General features: G+C 45.9%; 1 protein-coding gene across 4 annotated transcripts in view; it reads right to left on the reverse strand.

Moving 5' to 3' along the window:
- LOC139584132 (E3 SUMO-protein ligase PIAS1-like) overlaps nt 1-15,236 on the reverse strand; it is a 36,874-nt gene extending 21,638 nt beyond the window's left edge. For 3 of the 4 annotated variants that reach the window (XR_011676714.1, XR_011676715.1, XM_071415650.1), the window contains exons 1-6: nt 15,152-15,233; nt 11,588-12,053; nt 11,276-11,360; nt 10,363-10,410; nt 6,842-6,932; nt 3,108-3,242 (exon numbers count right to left, since the gene is read on the reverse strand). Coding sequence is in view for 2 of the 4 variants with exons in the window: in XM_071415650.1 (XP_071271751.1) it covers nt 3,108-3,242; nt 6,842-6,932; nt 10,363-10,410; nt 11,276-11,360; nt 11,588-12,053; nt 15,152-15,175 (849 nt within the window). In the remaining 2 variants the exon portion in view is untranslated. Of the gene's footprint in view, nt 1-3,107; nt 3,243-6,841; nt 6,933-10,362; nt 10,411-11,275; nt 11,361-11,587; nt 12,054-15,151 lie in introns of all 4 variants that reach the window. The other variant, XM_071415649.1, reaches the window with a different exon arrangement.
- Between the last annotated feature and the right edge of the window lie 255 nt (nt 15,237-15,491).

Consider the following 15,491-nt stretch of genomic DNA (forward strand, 5'->3'; position numbering starts at 1 on the left):
TTTGGGATGAGTTGGACCGCAGAGTGAAGGAAAAGCAGCCAACAAGTGCTCAGTATATGTGGGAACTCCTTCAAAAGCATTCCAGGTGAAGCTGGTTGAGAGAATACCAAGTGAGCGCAAAGATGTCATCAAGGCAAAGGGAGGCTACTTTGAAGAATTTCAAATATAAAAAACATTTTGATTTGTTTAACACCTTTTTTTGGTTACTACATGATTCCATATGTGTTATTTCATAGTTTTGATGTCTTCACTATTATTCTACAATGTAGAAAATAGTAAAAATAAAGAAAACCGCTTGAATGAGTAGGTGTGTCCAAACTTGACTGATACTGAAAGTATTGACACCCCTTTGCTATAACACTCCAAATTGAGCTCAGGCGCATCCAATTTCCTTTGATCATCCTTGAGTTGTCACTACAACTTGATTGAAGTCCACCTGTGGCAAATTCTATTTTTTGGACGTGATTTAGAAAGAAACACACCTGTCTATATAAAGTCCCACAGTTGACAGCGCATGTCAGAGCACAAACTACAGTATATACCATGAAGTCCAGGAACTGTCCATAGAGCTCAGAGATAGAATTGTGATAAGGCATATATCTGGGAAAGGGTATAAAACTATTCCTGGAGTGTTGAAAGTTTCCAAGAACACAGTGGTCTATACATCATCGGGAAATTGAACAAATATGGAACTACCCAGACTTCCTAGAGCTGGCCGTCTGACCAAACTGAAATACCCAGACTCTGCCTAGAGCTGGCCGTCTGACCAAACTGAAATACCCAGACTCATCCTAGAGCTGGCCGTCTGACCAAACTGGGCAACGGGGCAAGAAGGGCCTCGGTCAGGGAGGTGACCAAGAACCCAATGACCACTCGGACAGAACTACAGATTTCTTTGGCTGAGATGGGAGAACCTGCCAGAAGGACAACAGTCTCTACAGGATTTTACCAATCTATGCTTTATGGGAGAATGTCCAGATGGAAGCCACTCCTGAGAAAAAGGCACATGACAGCACACCTGGAGTTTACAAAAAGGCACATGACAGCACACCTGGAGTTTACAAAAAGGCAGGTGAAAGTCTCACAGCACAAGGCAAATGATTCCGTGATCTGATGAGACAGTGAATTGAACTCTTTGGCCTGAATGCAAAGAACTACGTCTGGAGAAAACCAGGCATCACTTGTCTAACACCATCCCTACCGTGAAACATGGTGGTGGCAGCATCATGCTATGGGGATGCTTTTCAGCGGCAGGGACCGGGAGACTGGTAATGACAGAGGGAACAATGAATGGAGCCAGATACAAGCAAATCCTTAATGAGAACCTGCTTCAGAGTGCAAATGACCTTAGACTGGGGCGAAGATTTACGTTCCAACAGGACAATGACCCGAAGCATAAAGCCAAAGCTATGCTGGAATGGCTTCAGAACAAGAATGGGAAAGTCCTTGAGTGGCCCAGCCAAAGCACAGACTTGAATCCCATTGGAAATCTGTGGAAAGACTTGAAGATTGCTGTTCACCACCACTGACTTAACAGAGCTTGAAAAAATCTGCAAGGCAGAATGGGAGAAAATCCACAAATCCAGATGACTCAAAGCTGATACAGACATACCCAAGATGACTCAAAGCTGGTACAGACATACCCAAGATGACTCAAAGCTGTAATCCCTGCCAAAGGTGGTTCTACAAAGTACTGACTCAGGGGTGTGAATATTTACGTAAATTTGATATTTTTGTATTTCAATACATTTGCAAAATGTTCTAAAAACATGTTTGTCATTATAGGGTATTGTGTGTAGATGATACTGGGAAAAAAATCTAAAAACTATTTTTAATTCAGGCTGTAACAACAAGGGGTATGAATACTTTCTGAAAGCCCATTTCACATTTTGGTGTACAACCCTTTTAAACGGCAGATGGTTTTACTTCATAAACATGATAATTTATACTTACTTAAAAATTCTAAAAACGAAATGATACTACAATCGAATTAAGGTAAATCAGCGTTTTAGTACTAATGTTTATGGTTAACGAAATGTACATTTTTTGTTTGACAGAATATGCAAATGAACAGTTGGTATTCCATGATCGTAAAATATATTGGTAGTATAAGGGTTAATAGAATAAAATGGAACATAAAACATTTATTATCCACGCAATCTGGAAATGTGCCTTCGGCTTCACAGTGGCTAATACGTAAGCTATCATGTCCTCATGCCACAGCTTTCCTTCAACAGTCAATCAGCCAGTCATCTTCAGGGAGGCAAAATTACGGGAACTTTCCAAAAATGTCCAGGTTTTCAAAAACTCCTTGTTGGAGGATTCTGGACGACCTGCTGATTTTATTCACTTCTGATTACGTGAATCTACCAACCAGATTTTTAAATATATATTTTTTTACCTGTAAATTCTGGGAAAGTTACCGGAATATTCCAACTCTAATCACCCTGCATTCATTACCCTGTCTATCTATTACATCACCCTGCATTCATTACCCTGTCTATCTATTACATCACCCTGCATTCATTACCCTGTCTATCTATTACATCACCCTGCATCCATTACCCTGTCTATCTATTACACCCTCCATTCATTACCCTGCATATCCATTACACTCTCCATTCATTACCCTGTCTATCTATTACATCACCCTGCATCCATTACCCTGCATATCCATTACACCCTCCATTCATTACCCTGTCTATCTATTACATCACCCTCCATTCATTACCCTGCATATCCATTACACCCGTCTATCTATTACATCACCCTCCATTCATTACCCTGTATATCTATTACATCACCCTGAACTCATTACCCTGTCTATCTATTACATCACCCTGCATCCATTACCCTGTCTATCTATTACATCACCCTGCATCCATTACCCTGTCTATATATTACATCACCCTGAATTCATTACCCTGTATATCTATTACATCACCCTGCATCCATTACCCTGTCTATCTATTACATCACCCTCCATTCATTACCCTGTCTATCTATTACATCACCCTGCATCCATTACCCTGCATATCCATGACACCACGATAGATTCTTTACCCTGCCTATCTCTGAGGTCCATGACACCACGATAGATTCCTTACCCTGCCTATCTCTGAGGTCCATGACACCACGATAGTGTTGGGTACTGTGGTGGACAGTCTGACCAGTGACGTGATGTTGATGGGACGACTCGGCCGTTTGGGTTCCACTCCGTTTTTGGTTGGAGGAAGGTAGCCCTGAGGAGGAAGAGACAACAGGGTCAACGTCAGTTGGTTGGAGGAAGGTAGCCCTGAGGAGGAAGAGACAACAGGGTCAACGTCAGTTGGTTGGAGGAAGGTAGCCCTGAGGGGGAAGAGACAACAGGGTCAACGTCAGTTGGTTGGAGGAAGGTAGCCCTGAGGGGGAAGAGACAACAGGGTCAACGTCAGTTGGTTGGAGGAAGGTAGCCCTGAGGAGGAAGAGACAACAGGGTCAACGTCAGTTGGTTGGAGGAAGGTAGCCCTGAGGAGGAAGAGACAACAGGGTCAACGTCAGTTGGTTGGAGGAAGGTAGCCCTGAGGGGGAAGAGACAACAGGGTCAACGTCAGTTGGTTGGAGGAAGGTAGCCCTGAGGGGGAAGAGACAACAGGGTCAACGTCAGTTGGTTGGAGGAAGGTAGCCCTGAGGAGGAAGAGACAACAGGGTCAACGTCAGTTGGTTGGAGGAAGGTAGCCCTGAGGAGGAGGAGACAACAGGGTCAACGTCAGTTGGTTGGAGGAAGGTAGCCCTGAGGGGGAAGAGACAACAGGGTCAACGTCAGTTGGTTGGAGGAAGGTAGCCCTGAGGAGGAAGAGACAACAGGGTCAACGTCAGTTGGTTGGAGGAAGGTAGCCCTGAGGAGGAAGAGACAACAGGGTCAACGTCAGTTGGTTGGAGGAAGGTAGCCCTGAGGAGGAAGAGACAACAGGGTCAACGTCAGTTGGTTGGAGGAAGGTAGCCCTGAGGAGGAAGAGACAACAGGGTCAACGTCAGTTGGTTGGAGGAAGGTAGCCCTGAGGGGGAAGAGACAACAGGGTCAACGTCAGTTGGTTGGAGGAAGGTAGCCCTGAGGAGGAAGAGACAACAGGGTCAACGTCAGTTGGTTGGAGGAAGGTAGCCCTGAGGAGGAAGAGACAACAGGGTCAACGTCAGTTGGTTGGAGGAAGGTAGCCCTGAGGAGGAAGAGACAACAGGGTCAACGTCAGTTGGTTGGAGGAAGGTAGCCCTGAGGAGGAAGAGACAACAGGGTCAACGTCAGTTGGTTGGAGGAAGGTAGCCCTGAGGGGGAAGAGACAACAGGGTCAACGTCAGTTGGTTGGAGGAAGGTAGCCCTGAGGAGGAAGAGACAACAGGGTCAACGTCAGTTGGTTGGAGGAAGGTAGCCCTGAGGAGGAAGAGACAACAGAGTCAACGTCAGTTGGTTGGAGGAAGGTAGCCCTGAGGAGGAAGAGACAACAGGATCAACGTCAGTTGGTTGGAGGAAGGTAGCCCTGAGGAGGAAGAGACAACAGGGTCAACGTCAGTTGGTTGGAGGAAGGTAGCCCTGAGGAGAAAGACAACAGGATCAACGTCAGTTGGTTGGAGGAAGGTAGCCCTGAGGAGGAAGAGACAACAGGGTCAACGTCAGTTGGTTGGAGGAAGGTAGCCCTGAGGAGGAAGAGACAACAGAGTCAACGTCAGTTGGTTGGAGGAAGGTAGCCCTGAGGGGGAAGAGACAACAGAGTCAACGTCAGTTGGTTGGAGGAAGGTAGCCCTGAGGAGGAAGAGACAACAGGATCAACGTCAGTTGGTTTGAGTTGACGAAACCCAAGGTTGTTGGTTCAATTCTCCGAAGGGATCACAAACATAGGAAAACAATGTACGTACTGTAAAGCCCTTTGGATAACAGCGTCTGCAGTTCTAACAGTGATATACACTTCTCAAAAAAAATAAAGGGAACACTTAAACAACACAATGTAACTCCAAGTCAATCACACTTCTGTGAAATCAAAAACTGTCCACTTAGGAAGCAACACTGATTGACAATAAATTTCACATGCTGTTGTGCAAATGAAATAGACAACAGGTGGAAATTATAGGCAATTAGCAAGACACCCCCAATAAAGGAGTGGTTCTCCAGGTGGTGACCACAGACCACTTCTCAGTTCCTATGCTTCCTGGCTGATGTTTTGGTCACTTTTGAATGCTGGCGGTGCTCTCACTCTAGTGGTAGCATGAGACGGAGTCTACAACCCACACAAGTGGCTCAGGTAGTGCAGCTCATCCAGGATGGCACATCAATGCGAGCTGTGGCAAGAAGGTTTGCTGTGTCTGTCAGCGTAGTGTCCAGAGCATGGAGGCGCTACCAGGAGACAGGCCAGTACATCAGGAGACGTGGAGGAGGCCGTAGGAGGGCAACAACCCAGCAGCAGAACCGCTACCTCCGCCTTTGTGCAAGGAGGAGCACTGCCAGAGCCCTGCAAAATGACCTCCAGCAGGCCACAAATGTGCATGTGTCTGCTCAAACGGTCAGAAACAGACTCCATGAGGGTGGTATGAGGGCCCGACGTCCACAGGTGGGGGTTGTGCTTACAGCCCAACACCGTGCAAGACGTTTGGTATTTGCGCCCTGTGCACTTCACAGATGAAAGCAGGTTCACACTGAGCACGTGACAGACGTGACAGAGTCTGGAGACGCCATGGAGAACGTTCTGCTGCCTGCAACATCCTCCAGCATGACCGGTTTGGCGGTGGGTCAGTCATGGTGTGGGGTGGCATTTCTTTGGGGGGCCGCACAGCCCTCCATGTGCTCGCCAGAGGTAGCCTGACTGCCATTAGGTAGCGAGATGAGATCCTCAGACCCCTTGTGAGACCATATGCTGGTGCGGTTGGCCCTGGGTTCCTCCTAATGCAAGACAATGCTAGACCTCGTGGCTGGAGTGTGTCAGCAGTTCCTGCAAGAGGAAGGCATTGATGCTATGGACTGGCCCGCCCGTTCCCCAGACCTGAATCCAATTGAGCACATCTGGGACATCATGTCTCGCTCCATCCACCAACGCCACGTTGCACCACAGACTGTCCAGGAGTTGGCGGATGCTTTAGTCCAGGTCTGGGAGGAGATCCCTCAGGAGACCATCCGCCACCTCATCAGGAGCATGCCCAGGCGTTGTAGGGAGGTCATACAGGCACGTGGAGGCCACACACACTACTGAGCCTCATTTTGACTTGTTTTAAGGACATTACATCAAAGTTGGATCAGCCTGTAGTGTGGTTTTCCACTTTAATTTTGAGCGTGACTCCAAATCCAGACCTCCATGGGTTGATGAATTTGATTTCCATTGATCATTTTTGTGTGATTTTGTTGTCAGCACATTCAACTATGTAAAGAAAAAAGTATTTAATAAGAATATTTCATTCATTCAGATCTAGGATGTTTTATTTTAGTGTTCCCTTTATTTTTTTGAGCAGTATATATACAGTGCATTCAGAAAGTATTCAGACCCCTTGACTTTTTCCACATTTTATTACGTTACAGCCTTATTTTTTTCCCCCTCATCCATTTTATAATGAGGCTGTAACGTAATAAACTGTGGAAAAAATGCATATTATATGAGTAGATTGTCCTTGACTATTTCTTAATGCAGTGTTTCCTGGGACCTAAAGGGGTGCACATTGTTGGTTTAGCACCAGCACACCTGATTCAACTAAAGGCTTGATGAGGAGCTGATTAGAGAAATCAAACCCAACAACGTGCGCCCCTTTAGGTCCCCAGGAACCAGGATAGGAAACACCGGCTTAATGAGTGGTACTTAACGGAAGGCTGTCAAGACAGACTCACCGGGAGGTTGCAGGGCTTGCTGTTGACTTTAACACACAGGTTGGACGGGAAATGATCCTCCTGGGTACAACTCGTCTCTGATAAACAAAACCTGGGAGAGAACATACAGAGATCAATAACTAATACCACAGAACAATATGACACATCCCATAACCAATTCAAATGACAGAACCAGTAATACACAGTAGTCAGTCAGTTAGTAGTCAGTCAGTCATCAGTTAGTAGTCAGTCAGTCAGTAGTCAGTGGTCAGTCAGTCAGTAGTCAGTTAGTAGCCAGTCAGTCAGTCAGTCAGTAGCCGGTCAGTAGTCAGTCAGTCAGTCAGTCAGTCAGTCAGTAGCCGGTCAGTAGTCAGTTAGTCAGTAGCCGGTCAGTAGTCAGTCAGTCAGGAGTCAGTCAGTCAGTTAGTAGTCAGTCAGTTAGTTAGTAGTCAGTCAGTTAGTTAGTAGTCAGTCAGTTAGTTAGTAGTCAGTCAGGAGTCAGTCAGTTAGTTAGTAGTCAGTCAATTAGTTAGTAGTCAGTTAGTCAGTCAGGAGTCAGTCAGTTAGTTAGTAGTCAGTCAATTAGTTAGTAGTCAGTTAGTCAGTCAGGAGCCAGTCAGTTAGTTAGTTAGTAGTCAGTCAGTCAGGAGCCAGTCAGTTAGTTAGTTAGTAGTCAGTCAGTCAGGAGTCAGTCAGTTAGTTAGTAGTCAGTCAGGAGTCAGTCAGTAGTCAGTCAGCCAGTAGTCAGTCAGTTAGTTAGTAGTCAGTCAGTTAGTTAGTAGTCAGTCAGTCAGTAGTCAGTCAGTTAGTAGTCGGTCTGTAGTCAGTAATACTGACTACATTGATGAACACTCCATCTCATGAAGCCGGTTATTAGCGCAGGCATTTCTCTATTTTACTCAGTGAACGAGTCCGACTGTGAACACGAGTCCTACTGTGAATACGAGTCCTACTGTGAACACGAATCCCACTGTGAACACGAGTCCCACTGTGAACACGAGTCCCACTGTGAACACGAGTCCCACTGTGAACACGAGTCCCACTGTGAACACGAGTCCCACTGTGAATACGAGTCCGACTGTGAATACGAGTCCGACTGTGAATACGAGTCCGACTGTGAATACGAGTCCTACTGTGAATACGAGTCCCACTGTGAACACGAGTCCCACTGTGAACACGAGTCCTACGGTGAATACGAGTCCTACTGTGAACACGAGTCCCACTGTGAACACGAGTCCTACTGTGAATACGAGTCCTACTGTGAACACGAGTCCTACGGTGAACACGAGTCCTACGGTGAATACGAGTCCTACTGTGAATACGAGTCCTACTGTGAATACGAGTCCTACGGTGAACACGAGTCCTACGGTGAATACGAGTCCTACGGTGAATACGAGTCCTAAGGTGAATACGAGTCCCACTGTGAATACGAGTCCTGAGGTGAATACGAGTCCTACGGTGAATACGAGTCCTAAGGTGAATACGAGTCCTACTGTGAACATGAGTCCTACTGTGAACACGAGTCCTACTGTGAACACGAGTCCTACTGTGAACACGAGTCCCACTGTGAACACGAGTCCTACGGTGAATACGAGTCCTACTGTGAACACGAGTCCCACTGTGAACACGAGTCCTACTGTGAATACGAGTCCTACTGTGAACACGAGTCCTACGGTGAACACGAGTCCTACGGTGAATACGAGTCCTACTGTGAATACGAGTCCTACGGTGAATACGAGTCCTACGGTGAACACGAGTCCTACGGTGAATACGAGTCCTACGGTGAATACGAGTCCTAAGGTGAATACGAGTCCCACTGTGAATACGAGTCCTGAGGTGAATACGAGTCCTACGGTGAATACGAGTCCTAAGGTGAATACGAGTCCTACTGTGAACATGAGTCCTACTGTGAACACGAGTCCTACTGTGAACACGAGTCCTACTGTGAACACGAGTCCTACTGTGAATACGAGTCCTACTGTGAATACGAGTCCTACTGTGACACGAGTCCTAAGGTGAATACGAGTCCTACGGTGAATACGAGTCCTACGGTGAATACGAGTCCTAAGGTGAATACGAGTCCTACTGTGAATACGAGTTCTACGGTGAACACGAGTTCTACGGTGAACACGAGTCCTACTGTGAATACGAGTCCTAAGGTGAATACGAGTCCTACGGTGAATACGAGTCCTACGGTGAATACGAGTCCTAAGGTGAATACGAGTCCTACGGTGAATACGAGTCCTAAGGTGAATACGAGTCCTACGGTGAATACGAGTCCTAAGGTGAATACGAGTCCCACTGTGAACACGAGTCCTACGTGAACACGAGTCCTACTGTGAACACGAGTCCTACTGTGAACACGAGTCCTACTGTGAACACGAGTCCTACTGTGAACACGAGTCCTACTGTGAACACGAGTCCTACTGTGAATACGAGTCCTACTGTGAACACGAGTCCGACTGTGAACACGAGTCCTACTGTGAACACGAGTCCTACTGTGAACACGAGTCCTACTGTGAACACGAGTCCTACTGTGAATACGAGTCCTACTGTGAACACGAGTCCTACTGTGAATACGAGTCCTACTGTGAATACGAGTCCTACTGTGAACACGAGTCCTACTGTGAATACGAGTCCTACTGTGAACACGAGTCCTACTGTGAATACGAGTCCTACTGTGAATACGAGTCCTACTGTGAATACGAGTCCTACTGTGAATACGAGTCCTACGGTGAATACGAGTCCTAAGGTGAATACGAGTCCTACGGTGAATACGAGTCCTAAGGTGAATACGAGTCCTACGGTGAATACGAGTCCTAAGGTGAATACGAGTCCTACTGTGAATACGAGTCCTACTGTGAATACGAGTCCTACTGTGAACACGAGTCCTACTGTGAACACGAGTCCTACTGTGAACACGAGTCCTACTGTGAATACGAGTCCGACTGTGAACACGAGTCCTACTGTGAATACGAGTCCTACTGTGAATACGAGTCCTACTGTGAATACGAGTCCTACGGTGAATACGAGTCCTAAGGTGAATACGAGTCCTACGGTGAATACGAGTCCTACTGTGAATACGAGTCCTACTGTGAATACGAGTCCTACTGTGAATACGAGTCCTACTGTGAATACGAGTCCTACTGTGAATACGAGTCCTACTGTGAATACGAGTCCTAAGGTGAATACGAGTCCTAAGGTGAATACGAGTCCTAAGGTGAATACGAGTCCTACTGTGAATACGAGTCCTACTGTGAATACGAGTCCTACTGTGAATACGAGTCCTACTGTGAATACGAGTCCTACTGTGAATACGAGTCCTACTGTGAATACGAGTCCTAAGGTGAATACGAGTCCTAAGGTGAATACGAGTCCTACTGTGAATACGAGTCCTACTGTGAATACGAGTCCTACTGTGAATACGAGTCCTACTGTGAATACGAGTCCTAAGGTGAATACGAGTCCTACTGTGAATACGAGTCCTAAGGTGAATACGAGTCCTAAGGTGAATACAGGCTGGAACACCAAGGGAGCCTTACCTTAACTGAACCTGGACCGCAAAGTCACACTTGGTCCCAGAGATGTCCCTGTAGACAGACAGACAGAGACAGACAGACAGACAGACAGGAGGTTTAGGTGAGAAGTCAAGCAATGAGCAGTGAGAAAAATAAACATCCCTTCCAAATAGAACATGCATTATCCAATCGATTTGCAGTTTATAAACAGTATTTCTTCCATGTGTATGTTATTTTTCAGAAGGAGAATTACGCCTAGTGCGAGTATGCATTGAAAGCAGTCACATCCTATTCTGAGGGAGATACTGTTTTATTGCTCTAACCCCCCCTCCCCCATCCTTTAACCCCCTCCATCCTCTAATGGCAGGTAGCCTAGTGGTTAGAGCATTGGACTAGTAACCGAAATGTTGGTGAAAATCGAGGTGAAAATCTGTCGTTCTGCCCCTGAACAAGGCAGTTAACCCACTGTTCCTAGGCCGTCATTGAAAATAAGAATTTGTTCTTAACTGACTTGCCTAGTTAAATAAACAAAATCACCCCTCCCCCATATTCTCCTCCCCCTCCCATCCTCCAACCACCCCTCCCCATCCTCTAACCACCCCCTCCCCATCCTCTAACCACCCACCCCCTCCCCCAACCACCCCCTCCCCATCCTCTAACCCCCCCTCCCCCAACCACCCCCCTCCTCCAACCACCCCCCTCCCCCCTCCTCTAACCACCCCTCCCCCATACTCTAACCCCCCCATCATCTAACCCACCCCTCCCCCCTCCTCTAACCACCCCCCTCCCCCATCCTCTAACCACCCCCCTCCCCATCCCCCAACCCCCCCCCCCCCCCTCCCCATCCTCTAACCACCCCCATCCTCTAACCACCCCCCTCCCCCAACCACCCCTCTCTAACCATCCCATCCCCCATGTTACCCCCCCCCAGTCTTACATGGAGCTGCTGATCTGCTGGACCTGCTGAGGTGTCAATGCAAAGGCATAACACGTCTCCTGAAACCGCTGACTGTTGTCTGAGGCTGGGGACAAAAGAACACAGAGAGAGGATGAAGACTCAGCCAACTCACCAAGATACACTAAGACCGACAATGACATAGAAGCACATTTAGTACATCCACTTAACTGCAGGTGCAGAGTACAAATGGTAAAGTGATTAAAGAAAGATACCTGCACACTGTTGAATTGTATCACATGAGAAGCCAACCCAGTGATGGCCTAACAGACAGACATGCACCAGAATACTCACCCAGGCTTGTGGGTTTGATGAGCTCATCCAGCATGTCGTAAAAGGGCAGTCTCTGCAACTTGACGTCAGGGTGTAAGGGGTGCAGGGAGGAGGGCAGTCTCTGCAGCTTGACGTCAGGGTGTACGGGGTGAAGGGAGGAGGGCAGGTGGGGCAGGCCCAGCTCGTGTTTGGGCCCAAGCAGGGAGAGGGGCGAGGGGGACCCGTGGCTGTCAAACCCAAGCGAGGTGAGGCCTCCAGACAGGGTGGAGTGGACACTGGGCAGGGCTAGGTCCACCGGAGACACCATCTTTGTGGGGAAACGGCGTCTGTAGAGCTCCTTTACCTTCATCTGGACAGCGGGGCTGCAGCCGGCCTTAAGGAGGTGCAAAGCTTTGGTCAGCAGTTCGTGTTTACGGCCGTGCTTGTTGCGTCCTGCGTAGCCTAGTAACACTTGTAGCTCCGAAACACGAAGGCTCATCACCATTTGCTTTGGGAGAAGGAAAATATCACAAGTATTATTACAGGATTAGCAACAGAACATGCTGGCATTAGACTCTGGCTTTGTCTCACTGCAAAGCTACATTTTTGGGGAACACAACTTGTGTGAGTAAAGGGACAATCAACAGGTATTTTACAACTTGTGAAATAGTCAATTATGTTGTGGTGGCCAAGTATGTTTTTATTTCACCAACGACAGCTAGGCTGGCAGGCTACTCGCTCTGGACACCATAGGAGTCTACAGTCTTGTCTCAAGCAGCACTCCTACACTAAGACGCTTTATGGATAGATTAATTCGGAGGTGATCTGAGGACATGCTCCTCTACACAAATTACAACCAGAACCTAGCCTTCACTAGACAAAATAGCATTCATTCCACCTCAAAAAGCAACCAGAAAGAGGTTTGACACCCACCATCTCAGATTGTTCTGAAATCCTTTATGTAGTTAGAAACAGATTAGCATTCCTGAGACATTAATACATTATTCTGTTGAATTATAATTTAATCTCTGAGAAATTACGCTAATTGACTGCACTCAAATTAAGACATTTTAATTCATAGGATAATCTTCATTAAATATAGTCATTAACATCCCATTTATTTTCATCATGAGCAAAAGCTATTGGTTTTCTACCCAGTTACAAAGAGAATGTTGTGATCCACATAAGAGACCATCTACATTGATAAAAGGGTGTGGTTGTGACAGTAGCAGGAACAGAGGCATGTAGTTGGCAAAACATGGTACTTTCACAGTCATTTATGGTAAAGAATGAAAACAACTTCAATGGCTAATTTCTCTGAACAGGGGATGAAAACCATCCCCAGACTCACAGGGAATACATTACAGAGGATAGTCAATTAAGAACAAATTCGTATTTTCAATGACGGCCTAGGAACAGTGGGTTAACTGCCTTGTTCAGGGGCAGAACGACAGATTTTTACCTCCGTCAGTTCGGGTTTTCGATCAGACAACCTTTCAGTTACTGGCCCGAACGCTCTAACCACTAGGCTACCTGCCGCCCCTCCTCTCTAACCACTAGGCTACCTGCCGCCCCTCCTCTCTAACCACTATGCTACCTGCCGCCCCTCCTCTCTAACCACTAGGCTACCTGCCTGTCAGACATAGAGAACTGGTACTGTCTAATAGTTGTTGGGTGTGCGGGGGCCTGTGGGTGGCTATTGATCATTTTATTAGATTCCTCACGTCTTACTCATTGTTAGGAAGAATTATGGCCCAAATCAGATATTTATTGAAGATGATATGAATCCTATCAATTAAAATGGCCAATTTGGGTGCAATCAATGAGCTTCATTTCTCAGAGAAAAAATTATACTTCAACGAAATAATGTTTCAGGAATGCTAATATTATGTTTCTAACTTCAGAAACATTCTGAGATGATGGGTGACATGGAAGTGAAGTGAAAAACATGGAAAGGGAAGTGCTGTGGTAGCCTACAAAGTGAATACATGGGCATATTAGCAGCTTTACCCCACAGTGGAGGTCTACCTAAACGATCTACTTAGTAGCTACTCATGCTGGACAGTGGACACCCATTCAGCATTAACAGAGTCACCAACATTTTGGGGAAAAGCTTGTTTTGACCAAAACATTTGTATTTTTAAAAGTTAATTAAATTGTGTATTGTGTATCCATCTTTTGAAAGGAGAGAAGATCTGACTTAGTGGTAAAGGGACATAATCTCTCTACCACTTCATTTTTGTAGAAAATTCTGTGATGAAGCTTCAAAAGAGATCTCCACAAAGCCCCTGACGAACTACAGATGGGTGAAATTGCAGGGAAGCGTCGAGGATAGGTAGCCAACTCCCAAAACTAACATCACCTAATAACTTATACGTCATCAACAACAGAGACATGCAATCCTTTTTCTTCCTCAGCCTTCACACATCCTAGAACGGTACCTTACATTAAATATCAAGGCTTATCTCCTTGGCTCACAACTACTCGTGTTTCAGTTTCGTTATAGGTTTACATTAAAATAGGTTGGTGTTAACTGGCATCCGTGTTAAATAAAGGCACATTTTTATTTATTTAAGTATCACTCACAAACACCAAATCATTACAGGTGTGTTTACAGACGCTTCTGTGTTATTTGGTTTCACTGTACAGGCAAAAGCATGGAGGGTGCTTCTGATCACACATTGACTAGCCTACTAATAGTTCTGTCTTTGTCACTCCGTAATTCATATTTCACACAATTAAAGTGGCAGGTAGACAAGAGGACTCGAGACAGAGGCTAAGAGAGTTTATATTAGTGTGTAACGTTAGACTTTAGACGTTGAAAATACCGGATACCTTGCCTTCTTCATCCTAGACTTTAGCTACAAAAAAAATCTACGTCGATTTCGAATGGGCACATTCTCCATAACAGTTTGCTGGCTAAAATAGCTCGCTAGCTAGCTATGGCTAACCGTGGTAGCTACTCCAGTTAGCTAGCTACGGTAACTTTTTACCACCACCCACCTGTAGTGACCATCTTTGACGTCACTATCGTCATTCTAAATCAGCTGATTATCCAACTGCTTAATCGTGGGGGGAAAAAAGTCGACACGTTCAACTGGAAGTTACCAGCTAACTACACATCTTTGAGGCCGTCTGGTCCAGGACGATTCGCCCGGCCTGGACCAATGCTACGGAGCTAGCTTATTAGCTAACATTACATTGGGGCCGAGCAATGGCTCTTTGGTTTGGTTGGAAAATGCTGACTGGCGGGAAAATAATACGCAGTTCCGGCTGGTATAACAAGGTTCTGGCAATGTATTACACATTTATATGAAATATTAACTGGTAAGCTAACCACACAACAACTAGTTAGCTAGCTAGCTTACTACTGTAATTCGCTAGCATCAAGCTGCGAGGCAGGCAAGACTCAATCGTAGCTAGCTAACAATAACAATGCTACCTACGACTTCCACTGAGTTTTCTACAAAAATGAAAAACATACCCTATAACTAATAAAGTAAATATTCAAATAAAGAAGATTCCAACTACATGTAACCCATGGGTATGACTTAAAAACAAAATACAGCCTTTTTTTGTCAAATGTAATTTTGGCCTACGCTTTACCTTCAGTTCCGCACTCTCCGCCATCTTGTAACTCTGGGCGCAGGCGTGAAAGCGAGGAGACTAGGAGGCAGACTAGTCCACGGAGTGAATCTCAATAGTTGTTTTGATACCTTGACTCTACAATTTGAATTGCTACACAATTGACCTGTAGATGGCAATCTCGCACTACATAAATCCATTGACTTTATATTTAAATACATCCCTTACAACCATTATACAGCATTTGCTACTTAATTTCAAATGATGAAGTAATGCATTAGGTTACAGGTGTGTAAAAAGTTACATTTGAGGATAAAATCAGCAGTCTGTCACCACTATGACATTCTATATCCCCACTATT

This window comes from Salvelinus alpinus, chromosome 9 (assembly GCF_045679555.1).
Source record: "Salvelinus alpinus chromosome 9, SLU_Salpinus.1, whole genome shotgun sequence".
In the NCBI taxonomy this organism is placed as follows: Eukaryota; Metazoa; Chordata; class Actinopteri; order Salmoniformes; family Salmonidae; genus Salvelinus; species Salvelinus alpinus.